This window comes from Phalacrocorax carbo, chromosome 1 (genome assembly GCF_963921805.1).
Source record: "Phalacrocorax carbo chromosome 1, bPhaCar2.1, whole genome shotgun sequence".
Taxonomy (NCBI): Eukaryota; Metazoa; Chordata; class Aves; order Suliformes; family Phalacrocoracidae; genus Phalacrocorax; species Phalacrocorax carbo.
The window spans coordinates 31,076,686-31,100,122 of record NC_087513.1 but is presented as its reverse complement, the minus strand read 5'-3'; the positions used below and the strand labels follow the sequence as shown (position 1 = coordinate 31,100,122).

Sequence of the window (23,437 nt, the reverse complement as noted above, 5' to 3'; positions counted from 1 at the left end):
TTGATAGTTTTGGTCCCTTATGAATCTCATTTTAAAATACACACATTTAAATGCTGATTGGTACTTTCTCTAGAGAGCTAGGAAGAAAGGCTTTAAAGTGGAATCCTGACAGAAGAATAAACCTATTTTTTTTATTCCCATGTTAACTGAATCTTTCCCAGATATCACTGGTATCTGCTACTGTTTCTACTGATAGACAGAACTATTTCTCCTTAGATTATATGGTTTGCGTTTCAGAAAAAGCACCTAGCTGTTCTGACAAAAAATGTTTGAATAATCAAATCCCATTTTAATCAAATGTGTCAATGCTTTGTTTCACTGAAAGGTATTATACTATTGTTAGTTTTCTATCATTAGTATTTTTGTTGCTGCAGCAAGACACTATCAAGAGCACAAGATCATCATGATGAATAACGAAGCCATAGTGTGCTACAGAAGACAGCATATTATTAAGTTCTGTTTGAAAAGGAATATAATTTGAATGACACACAGATTTATAATGTTGACGTTTACTAAGTTTATTCTACTTGGATATTTTTCATTGAGTTGGAAGAATTTGTTCACTTATTTTTTTAGATGGTAAGTGAACTGGTTCTTTCATAATGCAGAATAAAGTCATGTTAGATTTTCAACAGATCAATCCTCCCCTTTAAATCTTGGATTCTGTTAAAATACTATGTCTGGTATGACAAGAAAGGCAAAAATTCAGATTTGCAGAACTAGAAGAGATTGTACTTCTTTTTTTCTGAGTTTATTAACAAGAGATACTTTATAACTGGACCTACCTGGAGGTAACAGTACTTAAGGAACATTTGTTACTTGTTTAACATTTACTTTATAACTTACCATCTGTCTGGCTTATCTCAACTTTTCTGTCTCTGTAGAACTTCTCACAGAATAAGATTCAAAATTCCAATTATTTTCTGATTTTTTTGTTTCTATTTTAATTCATTTTTCTTTTTTCAAAAGCTTTGTGCAAAAACTCATCGAATAAGGTAAGTGGATGTGCACTTTTCCTGTGTAACCCTGTTAATATGTTAGATTTTTTTCAGAGTGCCAGGAAGACATCCTCTTAAGAAACACAGATTTATGCTAGCAGGATAAAAGCTAGCTGTAGAGGTTAAGTTCCGTTTCACAGGATTTGTCTCTCACGTTGTAATTTCAAAGGCACAGTGTGCTGTTTGGGCCAGAGCTCTTTTTGATGGGTAAACCCCTAATAACTTGAGACATAGCAACAAGGGTAAAGCTAAGGTTATCGTGCTGTTCTAGTTCAGGTAGTGCGAGATTCACTAAAAAACCTGAAAGTCAGGGAGAATGTGAAGGCTCAGCTGGCAGTTGATAATTTCTGGTTTGTTTTTTTTTCCTTTGTGAAGTCTGCAGCTTTTTTCTATATAAAAGCAATCTATCCCAATGTGATGAAGAACTAAGATTTCACACACTTAAAGACAAGTGATAAATTGAAATGACATGGTTCTGTTGCTAGTTTACTGCTGAAGTAATCCAAATACCTTTTTAGTTTTTGTTACTGTCAAATTAATTTGTGTAAAATGTGCCAGGAGAGAACTCTGAAAGCAAACTGGGGAAGATATATATCCTATTATAATGTTCTTCTTTTTTAGTGCATGACTTACTTCAGGCTGCTGCGTTTCCTAAAACTTCAAACTAAAACACAGATGTGAATTAAGGGCTTCCATACAACCCATACTGCACGTAAATGTAAATATAAATGTTCAAGACAATATCTTGATTATTTTCTTTTATAAAGATATAGTTCAAACAGGAGATGAATGCTACAACAGGAATGCAAGGTTTGCTTCTGCTGTTATGTGAACTGTACCTTATTCTACTTGGTAACTTTATCTTAAAAATAATTTTTGATCTGGCATAAAGAATAATGTTAGAATTTTCTTGAAATTAGTGACTAGTTTTCTTAGCCACAGCAATTCTTTCCTATCAACATGAATAAAACCTTTCCCTGGTACAACCAGGAAAGGAATTTTAATTACTTCTGTAATTATGGCTTATGTAAGAAATTCAGTTTATCAGTTCAGTACCATCCTGGATGACTTCTTTGTCCTAATCCAAACAGAACAAAACAGAGAACGACACTGTGATAAAGATAATGAGAACGATGCAGGAGAGAGAACATAACCTCAAATGCTTAATAAATATGTCTACAATACCAAAGGAACATGCTCCAGGTGCTAGATTTCCCCCAAAGAAACAGCCTTAGAGGTCTTGAGGCCCACACAGAGTTAAAGATAGTCCCTAGAGGAGGTTATATAGAAACACACTGGTAGGCCAATGGCAGCAGCATCTGTGAAAGAGAAAGGTGGCCTAAAAGCATACTGATACAGCACAGCCTGCTTTGGCCTATCCACAGTGGAAAGTAGACAAAGTTTACTTTTGAACAAATTTTCAAGGGAAGACTGAATATTAGATAAGTAAATAGATATAAGCTTTATGGTACAAACTGCAAAAATTCATTCTGATACTACAAACATTTTAATAGCTATCAATAACTAGGAAGAGTAGGAGTACTCTCTACATGACTCCATTCACTAGGCAAAATCAGATCTTATGTTAATTAGGGAGTGTTTTGAGTTGTGAACCCATGCCTTCATTGAAACAAGTAAAAATGTGAGTGGCTCCAAAATTACTCTGAAAATAAGTAACAGCTGAAAATGTGTAAACATATACAGCATATTTAAGTACAGATTTCATATTCATATGAAGCAGTTTCTCAAGTCCTATATTACAGGACTTATCAGAAAATATATATCCCATTGAAAAAAATACATTGAACTTTGCAAAGGGGAGGGTTTTATCTGTTTGCAGCTTGAGGATATGGAGAACACGACTGCTGCAATATCAGGAACATTTTGGGAGCACTTATACTTTCACACCAGACTGTGCATCCATTTTGAAGCAATTCAGTCTGGAAGAGTAATGCAGGCATTTCTGTTTTATACTGCATGTGGAAACCTGCATTAGCAATATTTTGAAGAATGGATTGAATTAGTGGCCCATGGTTGTGACACCACTATAAGAGTCTGAAAAAAAAAGGGGGGGAATTCTGGAATGCTTGTATCTAATCACTAAAATTGTAAAAACCATCATCTGTTGTTTTCCTTCTTCCTGCCAAAGTCTCTGAAATGTGAAGGTAGCTATTTCTATAGGTGGAGACATAACCTGCCAAGGAGCAGTCATGGAGAATTTTGTAGGCAGTTACTTCTTCAGATCCCTCTCCTTTTTCAGTGTATTACACCTTGTCTTGGTCATAGGCTTCCCCTGGCTTTCATTAGATATAGCATGTATATGGCCAAAATTCAATGCTGGATACCAGTTTCACATCTGTTACAGAGTAGTCCAAGAGTCTGTTATTTTGGCATCTAAATTATACAAATCCTTGTTTTTAAAAAGCTGCAAATTAAACCTGAATTTTAATTTGTATAATGGAAAATATGTGAATATGATCAGGCATAATACAGAATTAAGAATATTAAACTGCTAGCAAATTAGGATTTTTAGACTTTCTGTTATTTCTTTTGTGCATTTTAAATGGAGAGAAGCTGAGATTTTGGCTTTAATACTTCTGACTGGCTTAACCACAAAAAGACCTCAATCTCACTAAGGTGATCCAAAAGTAAAATTGGGAAGGCTTGTAGCTCTTCAGTCTCCTCTCTTGGCTGTGCACCAAGTCAAAGCTATATTCTACAAACAATAACTCTGGCAACACTTACTAAAGTTTACTGCTATTTCACTTCTACTACTAGTTTTCATACTATATACAACTTGTTTCTAAATCTCAAGTTTTACAAGAGAAGAATTAAAACCATTTTACTGGTTCCTGGATCTGACATTGAGTTGCAGTAGCTCTTAATTGAAACCTACGTAAAATTTCAAACCCAAATAAAAGCTAATCTGCAGTGCCAAATCCTCAGAGCAAGTAAATTAAAATGTCTATACCCAACTTTAATTAAGTGACCTTGTCTCCAAAAACAGTCAAGGGAAAGGGAATACATTTTACAATTTGTTTTGTAAACATATTTACTTCTTTGTTAGTTGGCATTATTCCCCTCAGCAAATGTAACATTCTATGGGATTTACCTCTCAACAATTGTTCTTACCTATCTCTCCCTCCGTGAAAGGGAGAACAAATAACTATAAAATTCTGCTATCATTCTGAAAGTTCCTCTGGCAACACCATGACTATGTTCATCAGAAAACTATTTATTTACTTTTACTTGAAGTCTAAAAAATTATAAATAAATCTGTCCATTCTATGATATTTTTATTTTAAAAATGCAGTTTAGAAAAATGCTTTTATGGCTTTGATAACAATCCAGAATACAAATATTTCTAAAAAGAGTTATGACTTTTTAAAAATGTAAGATAATACTGAAATAGCTGTCATCCTAATAAACCACTAAATTCAGTAAAATTATTCAGTTTAAGGTGGGGTGGTTTATTCTTTAAGTATTTCAAAATAAGAGAAAGAGAAAAGAAACAAAGTATACAGAAAGGAGCAGTCTGAATCATGCAGTCCCTCGACTTTATTAAGAAGTACTTGTAGACATAAAACTATATACATAGACATTCCCAAGATCAGGATCCCAGTGATTTAGCTCTAGTTAAATATTTCTATTTGTTCCATAACACACCTATAGAATTTGAAGTGCTGCTTCAAAAAAGAAAAATAAAAAGTGTGCTGTTAATATATTAATATAGTATTTGAGGGAAATCTTTCCTCTCTGCCCTGGATGAACTTTAAACATGGCCAAATTAGGAAGATTCAAGCTACCTAGTATACTTTCCAAACTCTTCCTTTTAGAACAGAGGAAGGTTTGCAAAAGACGCTTACACAATATGAAATGTAATTTGATACCCTTTATAATCCTCTGAGAGAATGCAACAATAGAAAAGTACATTTACCATTTCTCCACTCTTGATAAATGTGGTTTCATCAGTGTTAACACATAGGACAGTAAACTGACATTAAACTGCTACTCTGCATCTCTGAGAAGAGTCTGGCTCAGCCTTCCCTGTAGGGTGTACTGTAGCTGAGGACAGCCGTGAGCTCTCCTCGCAGCCTTCTCTGCTGAACCAGCCCATTCTCGAAGCCTCTCCTCCACATTGTGTGCTACAGTTCCATCACAGGAGCCTTTCACGGGTCTCCTTTCCCTATGTCACTGCACCCCTTGTGCAGGGAAGCCCCAAAGCACAGTAGTCCTGACCACACAGGCATCAAGCAAATGGAAAAAATAACTTCTCTCAAATAATTTATAGAAGTATTGGAAGTCTTATTAATATTACTCATCATATTTCAATAATGTTTTGCTCTAAAATAAATAAACATACACTTGTAAATAAACAAATGTGCATTGGTTTGCACATTCACTGCCATATAAATATGCATTTCTAACGTCCCAATATGATGTGGAATTGTGTAAACAACGTGCTACAATCAAACAGTCTTATTTTAGGATTGGGAGACTTAATTAGACCAGTACTTATTACACCAAAGCATTTTTCATATCCAAAAATGGAATCGGGAAAATAATAATTTCCTATAATTCTGCAAACTAAAATTTAGAACTTTATAGTAGTAACCGATGACTGATCTCTGACAATGCCCATGTCCAAGGAAGTAAAAATAGAAAGAAACAAAAACATCCAATGGATTTTTAAATGACATCCTGGCAAATCTTAATATGAATGCCAGCATGAATCAAAATCCCCTATACAGTTAAACCATAGAAAAGTCAGCAAGGATTCCTTCGTGCCTCATTTCCATTAAAACAAGTAATTTATGAGATCCTAGACAGAGAATATAATGCTATAAATTCTGCAGAGTGGTTATCAAATATAAGGGTATTCCAAGCTGTAACTTGAGAGAAATAGAATTGTAAGGAAACTAGTGAAGAGGTATACAGGGTTCAGCAAATTATTATATTTGAATGCAGAACTGTTCAAATTAGTTAATTACAAATGATGGCACGAATCTGACAGCTCTCTGATCTCTTCTAATATTTCCTTACATCGATCTAAAAGTGCTTCAACATTTTTTTTCCTGGTTTATTTCAACATAAGTGATGTCAAAAACAGGTGTAGACTGTTCAGCCTACCATCCTTTCCAACGTGATTGGAAAATCCTTTAAAGGTACATGCATTCAGAAATATTCACCAAATATTTGGACTAATAATTCATTGTGCCTGGGGTTATTACTTAAATCTTGTTCCATAAGCAGGATGACTCAAGCTTTTTCAGTAGTACAATGCTAAATAACAGTAACACTTCCAAGTACAGTAATAAAGAAAATAAGCTAGAATGTGTAAAATGTTTACGATTTGATATGACTAAGACAAAACCCCAAACTTTCTGCTACTTTACAAGTTCTTATGAGCATTCCATTGCTAAGAAATAGTATAGAATTAATTGAGAGATTTTAGTCACAAACATTCAAACAACTTTGTATTTTGGATGTGCTTAGAGAATGTATCATATTTAGCATCCTATTTACATTAATTTAATAACAAAAAGAAGGAAAACCTTTCTAAGTGTATTGTCAGGAATGCTTCAGGTAGGTAGATACAGTACAGAAAGTCCTGTCCGGATTGCTGATAGCCAGGTGCTTGAAAGTTTAATTTTTATGCATTGGTTTAGACTACAATCAGGTTAAATATTTTACTTTCCAAAAGAATTAGGACAGCCATGGAGGACTTTTTTATTCCCTATACTGCAAATTTAGTTAGTCATGATAATTTAATGGACAGTGAGGCCACACAATCTTATTAACAAGGCTCCCCTTCAGCAGTTCTTGGAGTGAATTGTCATTCTCAATAGACAAGCCACCATCCCAATTTGCATCTAACATACAATATTCTCTCAAAAGGGACAAGCATATTTACCCTTGGAGGTTTATTCATCACCAGTCATAACACATAATATCCTCTCTGTTTTATTCATCATAGACTTTTACAAGTTCAAGCTGTGCATGTATGCTATTTACTACTGGTAACTTCATGTTCCATATGCAAAAGTATTTTTTTTCTGTTTGTAAACTATTCTACCTATTTCATTTCTGCCAGTGTCCAGGGATAAATATTATGGGATGTCATTGATTGCATATTTGCATTACACATCCTGTTTCAACACAGTTTCGTTTCTTCTTTAATACACAAGAGAAAAAGTAGAAATGTCACCCATAATCCCATAAGAGTCATGCTACTCTGCAAGGCTACATTTATACAGCCTAGTGAAGGTGCAAGTACTGGTCAGAGTGGTAACAAAAAGACAGCAGAAGAAGCTGCAACACCAGCTAGACAACTGATGCAGGCAAGTCCACAGTGGGTCATATCCAGCCTTCACTGACCACTTTGCTATCACTGTTATCCTCACCCACATTAACTTTATGAGTGTAAGCACAGATAGGTGTTTTCTTGCTAAAATCACACTTTTGTTTCACAATGCTTGACCATCTCCTCCTGACTTTGGCCTAAACTAAGAAAAATAGGGTTTAGGACCCTGCTATTGAAACTGTTTGTCTTAAGTGTCTCCAAATGGCTGGTTGGAATATGGGGACACAAATAGAGTCACCGGGTATTTCAAGGCCTAGCAGAATTCTCTGTGGGAAGAGTGTGCACTGCCTACCTACATACCTTACTGTGTAATTTTAACACAATGCTGTTCAGCTGTTAAACTCTTCCCATCTTTTGCCTTAGAGGCTGCTCCATTTCAGGGGAGATATGTGATTCTTGCACTAGTTTATAACTCACAAATGAATCCTTCAACAGATGGCAAGATCATCACTAAGATGATGTGCGCTTTTAGGACACGTGGCATTCTTTGTTTTCAATTATGTAAGTAATCCAGAACTGTGGAAAATTATCTGCTTCTTCCTTCAACTATCCTCTGAACCCCTCTTAGAAGACAGCATATGAAGCAGGGCTACTTTTAGGCTGCCGACCTCTTGGTTCAAATACTTCCTTTACAAGCAGTTGCACATTGCACTTCACTAAAAGCATCTTATTTCAGTTCACCTTACTGTCGAATGAACTTTTCATATTTTCTAGTTTTGACTACTTGTATTCTCTACAGTAGTTTCAGAGAGAAAAACTGGATCAGTTTAAGAAAATAATTATAATAGGCCACACTCCATTACTGTTATTAATTGAATTTGCCCATTGAGGGTTAACAGTTAAACCATTTCTGTCATATCTGAAAGAGATTATGATAGCCATTGAAAAGCAAATTAAAATAACTAACAAACTCATCATATTCACTTATGTTGAATGTCACTCTAGTCTACAGAGTTTTTTAGTCACAGTCTACACTTTTGTGCTGCTGAAAGAAAGAATAGTTAAACAGACAAGAATGTTTTTCAGATAGTTTATTGCATGAACTTACAGTACAGAATTGCTTATATGGACAGTCATAAATATGACCTCTACAGTAATGCTGACTAAAAGCAATTTACTTATTTGAAGCTTATGAATGTAAAACTTCTATTAAGCAAAAAGCCAGGCTCAGGTTCAATAGGGTTTAGTTTTGAGAGTAAACGTATTAAAAGCTAGATGTATTTTTAGTAAGATGACTAGGATGGGTGCCTGACTGAGCCAAAAAGATGTTTTATGACAAGGAATTCAACCCACCTGTGTCTCAGGTTTCCCAGGAAGATAAGAAGGATAATAGCCTTTTTGCCCTAGCACTGGATTGTGAAGCTTAATTCATAAAGAGTCTTATCCAAAGCCATTAAAGCCAAAAGAAGTGTCTCATTGACTTTAATGAGCTTTTGTTCAGTTCCTTTACAAGACGGCTGAAAGACTGCCATTGACTTCAAGCCCTAATTTTATAAAGCTCTTTTGTATCCTCAGCTTGGAGGCATTTGGAAACATAGAAATATAGTAATAAGACTATTACATTTACCAAACATATCCCCATAAGATAAAACTGATCTTTTTTTTTTTTTAATTCTGATAGTGCTATTCACTGCATGTGTGTACACCCAGGAATATATATATGTATCAGTTATTATATGCACTTATTAATAACTATTTCTCAGATACCCTTCCATGTTGGTTGCAAATCATCACTGCACTGCTGGATGCCAACTCTACACATTTGATCTGGACGAAGTACAGTTTATAATGACTTTTCCCTTGATTTATCCAGAGTGTCAGATCCAGAATATAAATTGTCACGTTGTTTTTATGCTGGTATTATCCTGGCTGTGCAAGCAAAGACCATAACTGATCTGGCATAAAGCTAACAATAAAGTTAACCCTTTAAAATGTTGAAGAAATTTGAAGCAACAAAGGAGTTTAATACTCAATAAATTCTTTATTATGTGTCTCCTGCATCTAAGAAAGATCTAAGAAAGCAGAAGTGTTGTCAGGAATGGTACTGTTAGATTCCCTATGCTGTTGAACCTCACAGTAAAAGGCCCCTCAAAACAGTAAAATTACCAGAACCGAAAACAAAAAGGAGAAACTTTAAAAAGTGATATAATAATTATATAAGCTATTCACGATTACATTCCTGTTGTATGCCAATTAAGGAATGCTAAGATACCATAAAAGCTTGACTTTATTTTATAAGAATTTGAAAACAGTAACAGCTAATTGAGTGGAAATCACTATTCCTATACAGGTAATTCAAATAAATTTCCAGCAATATGTAAGTTTTTATTCCCTTAAATAATAGTAAAAAGATGCATGTTCTCTGAGTATTTATTGGCTTCTATTCAAAAGACCTATTTTAAGCCTTATGAATGGCTGACATGAAATATTTCCAAACCTGAAACACAGCAGTATCAAAGCAATAGTATTATATAACACCTGCCATTCTGAATTGCACAAAGCATTTTTTTTGTTAAAATCAACCTGCAATAACCATGCTCTACTTAATTGAGTCCAATATTCTGGAAAGGTAATTAATATTTAAGATTTGATCATATAGAGAGTTAACAGCATTTCTAATTCAGCGCTACCCACAGATGTCCTGTTATTTTTGTAATATCAGTTAAGGTATTAATTTTATTCAAAGACAAGACTAAGCAGAAAGGAAATATTAAACCTTTAAAAATCTTAGCTAAGACATTTTCATTTTATTTACACACTTCAGGAAAATGTCTCTTTATGCCTTAACATTCCAATTTTAGTCCTATAAAAACCATGCAATAACAAGAGTTAATATAATTTATTTTATAATATTTTTATGAACTAAGTAAAGATAATCTAATTTGCCAAGGTTTTACATTTTAGAAATTCATATCTCTCCAAAGGTGCATCTAATTTAGAACTTGATTGGTATCAGGGTTTTTGCTTTATCAACCTAACCCATTAGGCCATTATACATATTGTTATTCTCCAAGAGAAAAAATTATTCTAACATCTGTTCTCAATCTGTCTTTCCTTAATTTCCTTTTATGCCCCATGTAACTCATTAAGCTCATCTACAAAACATTACTGTGTCTGTCTACACGACACAAGCCTTTCTACTATAAGATTGAATGAAAATTTAAAAAATAGTAGCTTACAACATAATCCACTTTAAAAATACACTACTTTTACTGAATCTTTTGATCCAAGAAAATATATCTGGCTTTCCAAGTCCGAACTGTGACTTGTGTAACTTTTAACCTAATCTCTTAAGTGACCTATATTCTAACAAATTGAGAAAAATTGGTTCATGTCTTACCATTGTGCAGTCTGTTCCTTATGACTGCTGCAGTCTTATGAAAGAAAAAGTGTTTAAGTTAAGAAGAATATACATTCTGAACGGCTTGAAGAGAGTGATTTTAATATTTTAATTCACTAGTGCAAGTGATCTCAAGAGTACAGCAGACAACGATAGAAAATGCCCCTGTAACCTAAAATCTAATGTGTGTGTGTAGAATAGAAAAGAACCTGGAGTCCAGCATGTCCTCCTAAATACACTTTCAATTTTCTTTTACAGATGAAAATTTTCAATATTCTATTATTCTCAAGCTAGTTTCCAGCCCTGTGATCTCTTCTGCCCCCTTTTGCCTGTATTTTATGATTGCTGCTCTAATTTAATTCCAGAGGAAAATACCTATTTACAGCTGACTTGGCCATAATGTATTCATCAACACAATACAAGGTAATACTTTCTGCAGAAAGCTAAAGAATTCGCTGGCTAAAGCTGTCTTACTAGCTCTCAAAAGGTGCCACTGCTGCAAGAATAGTGGCATACTACCCGATGTTAACTAGCAGCTGATGACTAATGCGAGATCAAAGCCTAGTGAAGGTGATTTGCTAATATTTATAAACATCAGTGAATTGAATAAAAAAAATTTGAAGGTATTTAGATTTACCCCAACATGCTGTCTTGCATGAAAGCTCCACGGTGCCTATCTTGACGATTTTACTTTGTATTAATTTCTGTGCCTTGTATTAATTTCTGTGTGAACTGCTGTAAATCTGAAACCAATAGCCAACTGCTGAAGTTTCCTTATGCTCTGAGTCTACATTGGCAATATATTTGTAAGTGAAAGAAGATTAGTGGCTTTATGACTAAGATTTATCTTGAGAACAGAGAGGGAGACAGAGAAGAAAAAGAGGTACCTGCACAGGATAGACTGAATTAAATCTTGCAGGAAAGAACCTCTAAAACTAGATGTTAGAAATTTTAGAAGACAGTATCAGGAAAATAATAACCAAAGATAGCAAGAAATACAAGCACAAAAAAAGTGAGACAAACCAAAAGAGAGGCAATGGCATCACATACCCCAAACCAGACAATAGGACTTTTTTGTACTTTTTTTGAGAACAAATTATTTCAAGTTAATAATTGGGCTAAATTTCCAGAAGTCAGATAAACTCATAAGGTCCTTGATGTCTTTGCTAGATTAAGTTAAAACAAGAACAGGAATCTACACAAAGTGTAACAAACCCAAAACCAAACCAAAACTGGAGTGCAGAGGAAGAATTTACTGTCTTCCGGATAAACAGATGCACATTTCTACCAGTCAAGACACAGATTTTTCAGGTTATGTTTTGTCTTTATTCAATATGAAAATGGCCCTATAAAAAGAAAAGTTAAATATCTATTTTTGGGCAAATTTTGAAATATCTCTACCATCATCCACAGACCAATTTAACAGTTAACACTTACTTAGCACAGTTAAGATTTCCTAATTCTTTATCCCAGCACTGGTGCTAAAGCAAGACCGAGCTCCCAGGAGGGAACCATTCCAAATTACATCAGCTCACAATATGTCCTCAGGGAGCATCTGTCAGCTACAGGGAGCTGGCTCACCCTCTGGCTACTCCTCCAGTACATCCCTCCAAATTTTAACATCTCCACCACTTTTCTTCCCATGTGCAGGAACTAAAAGGAGTCTATTCTTTTCATGATAGTGAAAAGCAAACTCATTCTTTACTAACCAAGATATTTTATAAAATCTATTAGTTCTTACAAAAACAATAAGATACAATCACAATCAATTCATACTTGCTGTGTTGTACATGTGCTGCTTTTCAGTTGCAAAGTGTAAATGATACAGAGAATTGACTTACTGGCCCAAAAGCATTGCTGTCAAAGCTGTGTCCATGGTGATCACCTTCCACCCAAATATGCCCGTGTGGAACTTTCACATACTTCTTTTTGTATCCGATGGTTCTAAAAAGAATTACAAAAAATGGCTAATCAGTTTTAAAAAATTATAATGTTTTTTTCTTAGGAAAATTCACATATTTATTGTCTTGGAATTTGACCTTGCACACCATCTAATACCTGCTTAAAAGAAAACATGCCGATGTCCTTTACACTTCAAGAGTGTTACTCAAGTGAAAACATACGTAACAATTTTGTATAAGCAAGTTGCACTGTCAAGGCCTGTTTACTATGTTGTTTTGGCAGGAATCACATCCCAACAGGGAACAAGAAGCTTTTCTGTTAAATATAATTAAGGGATTGTTATTTCCATCTCTGTAGTAACACTTCTTCAAATCATCAGATTTTATCTCAGGTAAATGCCAGTGGACACATGTTACAGTCACATAAAGATATTGCACTGAGAATGCTTTTCTTCTGGGGTAGCATTAGGTACTCATCAAAAATAGTCTGGCATACCTGAACTGACCTCGGATTCATAGCTTGTATTCCTGTAATGTTTATGTCCTGGGGGTAGGATTTCTTCAGCTGTACCAAGCTATCAGGATAAACTTAAAGGAAACCCCTAAGAGAAGGCCAAGAGATGCAGAATATGACATTGATGATTCAAGCCATTCTCCACAGAAATTCATACTGAAGCGGTGCCTCAGCATGCCCTGATATTACAAAAATGACGAACTACAGATCAGTCCTAAAGCTGAGGTGCAGAGTATGCAAAATTCCTGTATTTAGTTCCTGAGCAGCTGTCATTTTCACAATTCCAGTATGCCTTCTACCATACACTTTTGCTTTCTTTCAGATATGATCTGTTATTCTGCAATCATTCATGCAGGGAGGTGATTTTATCATGCACACCAAATTATTACCATGATGAAGCATTTACCAACAGGACTACAGATAATGATACCTCTTATTTTGTTTTGGATAACCAAGTCTGTCCATAGACAGAAACAAACCTTTGATCTAGCTAGCTGCCTCCAGCTGCTCATCATTTTTCACTGTCTGAAAGATATGTCCCCAAAGCAGGAGGCAGAAGGAGCACACTCTAAAACTAAAGAAAAACAGCTGAAGAGAGAAAGCCACCTTCACCATGAGATTCAGCTGAATTGTGCAACAGCACCAGTCAGGAATGTTCAGAAGTCAAAATGGGAAAACTGTTTTTGGTGAGGTTTGTTTGGCTTGGGGTAGAGGGGTGAAGATGTTATAAGGACCAACTAACTAATAACTTGGAGGTTATGAAATATTAGATGAATAAGGAATCCTCAAAAGCGCATTTTATTAACTTTATTTGATTTTATTAGTCAAATAAAAATAGTAATTATTTACTTTGCACATCACAAAATCCAACCAGTGTTTTTCCAGACAGCTTTTTTTCTGGCAGCTAAAAGGATGAGCATGCCAGAATTATTCTAATGGAAGTTCTACCTGTGTGTTCATTGGAAGCTGAAAAAATAATTGCCTCTTTGCAGAAAAAAAAAAAAAATAGACTCTGATTTTCATCTTTCTTTAGAGCAGTTTCATAGTACGCAGTGTTCAAGACTGAGTTCCTAAACTATTCAAAACAAAAGTGCAAAACTGTCCTGAGTTGGTAAACATATGATTTCTTAAACACAAAGAGTAGTTGCTAAAAGAGCAATTTATTACTATGCAATTCCTTCCGCTTTTTCTTTTCTTTAAGAAATATGCCATACAGTCTGGACAATAAATTTATGTATGTTTTGAGATTCCATAATGCTATGTCTCACTGTTAATTTCTTTTACAAAATACCATATGAGACTATATTTTACTAGAAACATGTTTTAAGATACAGGTTGACAGAAGTTGCCCATTAATTCTGTTCTGTCTGATTAGACACTGAAAATTATTAAATTAATATCTTCCATCAATGATAAAGGTAAACAATAGCAAAAAAAAATATTTAATTTTCTCTGCCACTCATCTTCCTGAATACAGAAGCATAGATTTTGATAAAGTTTTGTACATTTACAGACTTCATGCACAAGCCTGAATTTCACCCAGAAGGGTGAAAGGATTTGAAAGTTAATTCTGCTGACGTGTTTACCTCATAAATGTCAGGAAAATGATATGACAAATGCCAGTCAGTGACTCCATCTCAGACTGGACAAGATCTCCTATCCCCAAATAATCTCCTCCTTTCTTATGATTAGGAAATCACTAACGGGAAGGGGAAAAAAAGACAAAAACAAAAAGCTTTTGCAATAAATACTTGGAAACAAAAATTGAAATAATTTGGTCTGCATGGATAGGTCTTACAGAGATTTGCAGGAACCCTGTGAAAATAGAAAGCTTTAACACAGGTGTACAGCGTGTTCTTTAAGGCCTAAGGCAAGAAGAAAAAGATCACAGAGTGCAGTAACTATCACGGGTTCTTTTTATTATTTCTACAACATAGGAAAATACATATTTCTTTTCTACTCTTGAAGTAATCATCATAAACCAGAAAAAATTACTACAGTTATGCAAAAAAGAAAAAGTCTTTTACAGTGATTAAAGAGGAATTCTGTAGAAATTCTCATCTTGAAAAAGCAGATGATTGTGCACAAGAAGTTTTGACTTAGAGGAAATAGAGTTAAAATTGATGATGTTAATAAATGTATTAAGGGAATAGGGGAGAGAAAAAGAAGTGGAAAAGAAACAGAAGTAGCAGTTCTAATTATCTGCTTTAGGACTGATACTGCATGGATAAATCTCTCTATAAGCTCTGTAAAACTGGCCATTTCATGTATGGGGTATATAATTAATCAGATTTTTCCCACATGTAGGTCCAATAGAAAAAAATTCAAGATATATCATAAACAATAAGTACCTGTATACCTGTGAACAAAAGAGGGGCAAGAAAATCTATTTTAACTAACACAATTCCTTCAAAATGTTAGTGTAGCATTTGCACAGGGCAGTTATCTAGGGACTTCGCATCCACTTCAGCAATTCTTCTGCAAAAACTATCCTGTGGAATGCAGGCTGAAATTTGAAAACAAAGTTTTACTTGAGCTTTTTGCTGCATGAATTAGTAACAAACTGCAGCAATAAGCTCATGTTACAGTAAATTGGACCATCCATTACTCAATATTGGTTTTAATCTTCAAGATAATTTCATTGTTGAATTAATCCACAACAGATCAATAAACCATTTGTGGAAGCAAACCAGGCTACAGGCTTCAGACAGCCGTATTTGGCTAATGACAGTAGGTTATTTTTAATTATTACTGTAAAGACTATGTTCACTTTTTTTAAGAAAAAAACCTGCCAGATTTGTTGTTTTCTCTACTATGAAGAAAGCACAAATTGTTTCACAATCAAAATTAGTCAGTTAGTGACACTGCCCCTCTCTCACACAAATCTTGCAGAAATTAAACACTTTAATCTCTGGCCTAAACTACAAGAAGGAGACCACACGTATGTGCTACACTGGCAATACAGCTCTTGCTCTAAATGTGCAAACTACTATTTCACAAGCTAACCATTTTATCTAGACATGCTGAGAGAAAACTATTACCCATCTCTTTGTGCAATCGTACAAGAATAAATTGCTAACACAAATTGTACAACATCATTTATGAGATTGGCCATTAAGGAGAAGTGTTGACTCAACCCCTTTTCTTAAGGATAGCTTTGCAGGCAACTGGCATCCACCTTTCAGATTCAGGCCCATGTAAACGAATAACAATTATAAGCATAATTATCAATACTTCTGTGAAAAATTAATACAATATAAAGTGAAAAATAGCTTCAGACTGCTTCTAGCACTCTTCAACAACAAAACCTAAAATCCTTGAGCCAAATATTGGCTGATGTAGTTGCTAAGCCACTCTCCATGATATTTGAAAAGTCATGGCAGTCAGATGATGTCCCTGGAATAAGGAAAACATTATGCCCATCTTTAAAAAGGGTAGAAAGGACGACCCCGGAAACTACCGTCCTGTCAGCCTCACCTCTGTGCTGGGGAAGATCATGGAACAGATCCTCCTAGAAGCTATGCTAAAGCACATGGAGCACAGGGAGGTGATGCAAGGCAGCCAGCATGGCTTCACCAAGGGCAAGTTGTGCCTGACCGACCTAGTGGCCTTCTGTGATGGAGTGACTACCTGAGTGGACAAGGGAAGAGCTATGGATGTCATCTATCTGGACTTCTGTAAGGCCTTTGGCAAGGTCCCCCACAGCATCCTTCTCTCTAAAATAGAGAGATATGATTTTGATGGGTGGACTGTTTGGTGGATAAGGAACTGGCTGGATGGTTGCATCCAGAGGGTAGTGGTCAATAACTCAAATTCCAGAGACCGGTGATGAGTGGTGTCCCTCAGGGGTCTGTACTGGGACCAGTACTGTTTACTATCTTTATCAATGACATAGGCAGTGGAATTGAGTGCTTCCTCAGCAAGTTTGCAGATGACACCAAGCTGAGCAGTGCAGCTGACACGCCAGAAGGACGGGATGTCATCCAGAGAGACCTAGACAAGCTGGAGAGGTGGGCCTGTGAGAACATAATGAGGTTCAACAAGGCCAAATGCAAAGCCCTGCACCTGGGTCGGGGCAACTCCCATTATCAGTACAGGCTGGGGGATGAAGAGATTGAGAGCAGCCCTGCAGAGAAGGACTTGGGGCTTCTGGTGAATGCAAGGTTAGACATGAGCCAACAATGTGCGCTTGCAGCCCAGAAAGCCAACCATATCCTGGGCTGCATCAAAAGAAGCGTGGCCAGCAGGTCAAGGGAAGTGATTCTGCCCCTCTGCTCTGCTCTGGTGAGGCCCCACCTGGAGTGCTGCATCCAGCTCTGGAGCCCTCAGCGCAGGAAGGACATTGACTTGTTGGGGTGGGTCCAGAGGAGGCCACAAAAATGATCTGAGGGCCAGAGCACCTCTCCTATGAGGACAAGATGAGAGAGTTGGGGTTGTTCAGCCTGGAGAAGAGAAGGCTGCGGGGAGACCTTATTGTTGCCTTTCAGTACTTAAAGGGGGACTATAGGAAAGATGGGGGCAACCTCTATAGCAAGGCCTGTTGTGACAGGACAAGGGGTAACGGTTTTAAACTAAAAGAGGGTAGATTTAGACTGGATATTAGGAAAAAAGTTTTTACTGTGAAGGTGGTGAAACACTGGAACAAGTTGCCCAGAGAGATGGTAGGTGCCCCATCCCTAGGAACATTCAAGGTCAGGTTGGACGGGGCTCTGAGCAGCCTGATCTAGTTGAAGATGTCCCTGCTCATTGCAGGGGGGTTGGACTAGATGACCTCTAAAGGTTTCTTCCAACCCAAACCATTCTATGATTCTGTGATTCTATGATTCTATGGTTCTATGATCAATTAAAAGCACAATTAGCTCATCAGGAATTTTACATCAACTGCTTGTGAGAAGTCTTCACTACAAAGGAAATGCAGTCAATAATGTACTTTATATTTTGAAAGTAGTGTAAAAACCTAATTTTCTTTCTTGGTTGAGTATTCTTAGACTCATTTCTCTGAGTTTGCCTGTAATCTTGACCTCTGTTAGCTCTCATACATGAAGTTTTTAATTAAATTTAGAAGATGTATGAATGAATTCTTATGGGAACAACTGTTGTAAGTAATAATTAACTTAGTATTTGTTAATTTCATATCTAGTTCATTAGCATGAGTTATAATTACTGAACAATCTTAAATTTCATAAAGCTTCTACTAATAAAGGGTGGTCTTTCACTTTCTGAAACCTACTATCTTTGAAGGAAAAATAGAGTGTTTAACACCTTTTACCCTTCCCATTTTAAAGGTTAGCTTTAAGAATAACACAGAGACATTAAAAAATCCAGATTTTGATACATAGTATTCAAGCAAGTTTAAAAAAACCCAAAATTTCAGGTTTTGACAGTCTTTGACAGGTTAGTAATAACCACCTATGCTACTGTTGCTCAGACTGTAGTTAAACTCTTACTGGCTTAAGAATAGAACCTACGAGAGTTGCAGTAATTTTCTTGATCGGAATGTAATGGAATTACATTTATCTTTTTAATCATTTTTACACAAATTGTTCTGAAAATCTGATTTGTTTTTTTTTACATCTGAGGTACATTTTGAACCTTTGCAAAGGTTTTTTTTCTCCATGACTTAATAGTTAACAGATGTACTTATATCTATCCTTGGCTGAGAAATAATTTCAATCCTGACAGTCAAAAATGAGCTCTATATGGTATTCAAACCACCTGCCCACAAGCAAGAAAAATCTGCTTTTTTAGGATGTGGTACCACTGCCAAAGCAAGCAACTTGGCTCAGCTAAGTTGGATGAGGAATGATTGCCTTCAGTTTGATTTGACCTTGAGAAATCAGAAGGTCTCAGCAATCTGCATACCTCTGGGTGTCATCAGGGAACAGACACTGTAGATAATTTCCTCTGTTTTCACAGGAGATAATAAACAAATAAACTCATTTGCAATGTAGGTAGTCTCTATCATACTTAAGACCAACTTTTTCCAAACAACATAAATTACTGTGCATGGAATTTTTCCACATATATCCATCTTCATCAAATTCACAGAATGAAAAAATAGTAAGACATTCAGTATCAGGTGACACCCACATCCCAAGACATAAACCTTATTGTAATATATCATGTAAATCATATTAGTATCTCCACAGGGAATCCTCTACATGACACTAAAGACCTTCCAGCCCCTAAGAAATACTTCCTCTCTTTCAACACACACATAAAGCTATCTTTTTTTCTTCAAAGTAAAAAAGTCTTTTTACTTTAACCCTTCCCTTACATATTCTATATTTCTTTGACAATAAGCCATTATATAAACCAGCTTCTTTTAGAATCACAGAATCACAGAATGGTAGGGGTTGGAAGAGAACTCTGGAGATCATCTTGTCCAACCCCCCTGCTTGAGCAGGCACACCCAGAGCAAGGGGCACAGGAATGCATCCAGATTGGTTTTGAATGTCTCCAGGGAAGGAGACTCCACAACCTCTCTGGGCAGCCTGTTCCAGTGCTCTGTCACCCTCACGTAAAATAAGTTTTTCCTCATATTCAGGTGGAAATTCCTGTGTTCCAACTTGTGCCCATTGCACCTTGTCCTGCTGTTGGGCACCACTGAAAAAAATCTGCTCCATCTTATTGACGCTCACTCCCCAGGTATTTATAAGCATTGATAAGATCTCCTCTCAGTCTTCTCTTCTCCAGACCAAACAAACCCAAGTCTCTCAGCCTTTCCTCATAAAAGAGGTGCTCCAGTCCCCTGACCATCTTTGTAGCTCTCCACTGGACTTGCTCCAGTAGTTTCCTGTTTTTCTTCAACTGGGCAGCCCAGAACTGGACACAGTACTCTAAATGCAGTCTCCTAGGGTGGAGTAGAGCATGAAGATAACCTCTCTTGATCTGCTGGACACACTCCTTTTAATGCAGCCCAGGATACCATTGACTTTCTTGGCCACAAGGGAACAGTGCTGGCTCATGGTCAGCTTGCCGTCCACCATCAGTCCCAGGTCCTTCTCAACAGAGCCACTTTCCAGTAGTTCAGCCCCCAGCCTCTACTGGTGCATGGGTGCAGGTGCAGGACCACCTCCCCAGGTGCAGGACCTTGCACTTGCTCTTGTTGAATTTCATCAGGTTCCCCTCGGCCCAGCTCTCCAGCCTGTCCAGGTCTTGCTGAATGGCAGCACAGCCTTCTGGTATATCAGCCACTACTCCCAGCTTGGTATCATCAGCAAACTTGCTGAGGTTACACTATATCCCATCATCCAGGTCATTGATGAATATGTTGAACAGGGTTGGACCCAGCACAGACCCCTGGGGAACTCCACTATTTACAGGCTTCCATCAGGTCTTTGCCCTGCTGATCACGACCCTCTGAGTTTTGTTGCTGAGCCAGTTCTCAATCCACCTTACTATCCACTCATCTAACCCATACTTCCTAAGCTTACCTATGAGGATGTTATTGGAGACAGTGTCAAAAGCCTTGCTGAAGTCGAGCATCTACTGCCCTCCCTTCATCGACCCAGCCAGTCACACCATCACAGAAGGCTATCAGGTTGGTCAAGCATGATCTTGCCTTGGTGAATCCATGTTGACTACTACCGATAACCTTTTCCTGTACATGCCTGGAGATGGCCTCCAGAATGAACTGTTCCATCACCTTTCCAGGGATGGAGGTGAAGACAGGGTTATGTATGCAAAGCAACTCAATATATATTTCTGAATATTAACAGACTATGCATGATAGCATGTTAATGAGTTAGGGAATATTCTCTGGCTGTGTGCAGCTAATTACTTTTGCCTATGTGCTGAAATGCATTTTCCTTAAAAGCTGCAGATCAGCCAGATATTGAGAGGCCTGACTTTAAAATTTGCGTCTGAGCTGAGAACTGGGAGAATGCTGGAGGAGACCTTGTGCTTAGGATACTGCTTCTGGATCATTACCAGATCTGATATATTAAGAAGGAAACCTGCAAAAGAAGACTCTCCAGAATGACAGAAATGACAGAATATGAAACAAAAGACTCTGAGTCAGTGAGATCAGGAGGAGCCATTATGGAGGCACAGATTCCCTTTGCCTATACTTGGGCAAATTTTTGAATGTCTGAACTATGTAGGCTTCACTGTTTGAATGAAAGATTTTGAAGTTTCAGGAAAAATGAAGACTAATTTACTGGGTTCCTCATTCAGAACAGAAATATGATCAAAATGCAACCTTTTGTAAAAAAATAAGCTAAGCACTTAAAGCAAGCATGATGCTGAACTGCAAATGCTATCTTTTTCCCAGCTAAAGCATTCCTACCAAAATGATGCACCAGTGTGGTGATTCAGCAGTTCTAAGAATAAGTAGAAATCTGATACAGAAAGTAGGGGAGATGTCTGTAGCTCTGTTTTATTCATTAGATAACTTCTGAAAAAGCATGCCATTCTAAACAAAATTATTTAGCCATTACTTGCTTCATCAGCTTCTTCAAAATAACAGTTACTCACTTTTAAAACATAAGTATCCAGGAAAGTTACTGGATTTCAACTTAAATTGAAAAGCAGTCTAATCAGATACTGATCTTTACACTTCGTGCCAATCATCTACTGTGTGAAAGTTAAGGTTTTAAATGCATGCACCATGTATTGTATCAGATAGCTTTTAAAATGTATTTCTACCAGCTTGCTACATCACACTGAGTGAGGTATACAAACATGATTATATCACTGTTTTGCAGGATAATGCAATGCAGCCAATTAAAGCATAACATTTTGAAACCAGGCAAAATGTAGTCATGCAAAATTTTGTATTAGTAATGCAGCTGTCCTTTATATGGGTTAATAGAACCTAGATCTCATTTTCACTAGGACTTGCTTTATGCTACACTGGCAGAGCAATGAGATCCGGGAATATTAATTCTAAGGCCAGAAGATACCAATGTGAAATATGGATAAGTATAACCCTCAGACTTTCAGACAGTAATTCATGCAGTGATTATTGCATAATTCACTATTAATTGATATCTTAAGTATGCACTGTTAAGTGAATTTAAAATTTCCATTATTTTGTGACAAGATAAATCTATAAATACTTGAATTACAAAATATTTTATTTTTTAATATATAATAATTAGTTCATATTGTTAGTTTCACAGACATACGACTAGATGAAAAGAACTTCATCTGAGTAAATATGTAAGCCTAACTTAAGTGTTCTAAAACACTGCCATCCAAAAATCACTCTGCTTTTAAAAAAAAAGGGAGCGAAGATAACTTTGATGCACATGTCAGTGATAGGGAGAAATTATTTTTAGTGCCACATTATAAACAGGTACAGAAGCTACAACTCCCTCCACCAAAAGAGAAAGTTAAGAAAATATGAAAATATATTCTGTACATCCATTTGTATATTATAATTTTTTTGTTTTACTTATGGCTTGATGAACCACTTATTCTATGCAAGCATTATTCTGACCTATTTTTTTGTCTGTCTATGTTATATATATCTGTCTATATTATAAATAGATAAATGAAAATACAGATGATGCACATCACATATACATCAAAATAAATCAGGTTTCTTAGGCCATATCACTTTAACTTCTGATCCCTGATCCCATATATTCTTCCTCAATGCACTCCTCTGGTACCTTTAAAATATGTGTGGTTATTACGAACACTAGTTTGGTCATCTCAGTTTTTCTTAAGGCACAAAAAACTACTACCCAATTAAACTACAACAAATAGATTAAACATGTCTGTCTGAATTCCAACTATCTATGAAAACAAAAAATGAATTAGAAAAACTTTTAAATGCTTTATACAATATAGTTCATATAACGATATTTTAAATTCAACATTATTTACAATTAATCAATTCCAAACAACATCATATTATTTGTACTTGTTTCATTTCTCAGTATATGGCAGCATTGTTGTTACCATATTTGTATGAAAGTACTGCAAATAATACAGATTGCCTACCAAACCTTCCATTTTATTTAAGAGATTTATCAGATTTTGCCCTCAAGTCTCTCTGTAACTGAGGCTTTTTTCTTTTGTAGAATAACCAGTCTTTATTTACTCTTAAATATGTAAATTAAAATATTCCAACAATGTTAAAGGCTTTTCTACAAAATTTCTTCCACTTATTCTAGCGGTCTAATGAAATAAATGCACTATTGCGCATATTTCTCTAAAATGATAAAATGATTGAAAGGACAAAGAGCAAGCCAGCTCATCCACTAGAGATATTAGCCTCATTTCAAGCCTGAAGTTTGCTTGATAACACCCCATTTTGTACCAGACAGGGAGAAGAGACTAGAAATAATTATGAGAGAGAAAGATGAG

At 36.1% G+C, this 23,437-nt stretch overlaps 1 protein-coding gene across 2 annotated transcripts in view; it reads right to left on the bottom strand.

Moving 5' to 3' along the window:
- IMMP2L (inner mitochondrial membrane peptidase subunit 2) overlaps positions 1-23,437 on the bottom strand; it is a 481,592-nt gene that overhangs the window by 81,303 nt on the left and 376,852 nt on the right. For both annotated transcript variants that reach the window (XM_064447503.1, XM_064447497.1), the window contains one exon: positions 12,544-12,646. In XM_064447503.1, the coding sequence (XP_064303573.1) occupies positions 12,544-12,646 (103 nt within the window). The remainder of the gene's footprint in view (positions 1-12,543; positions 12,647-23,437) is intronic.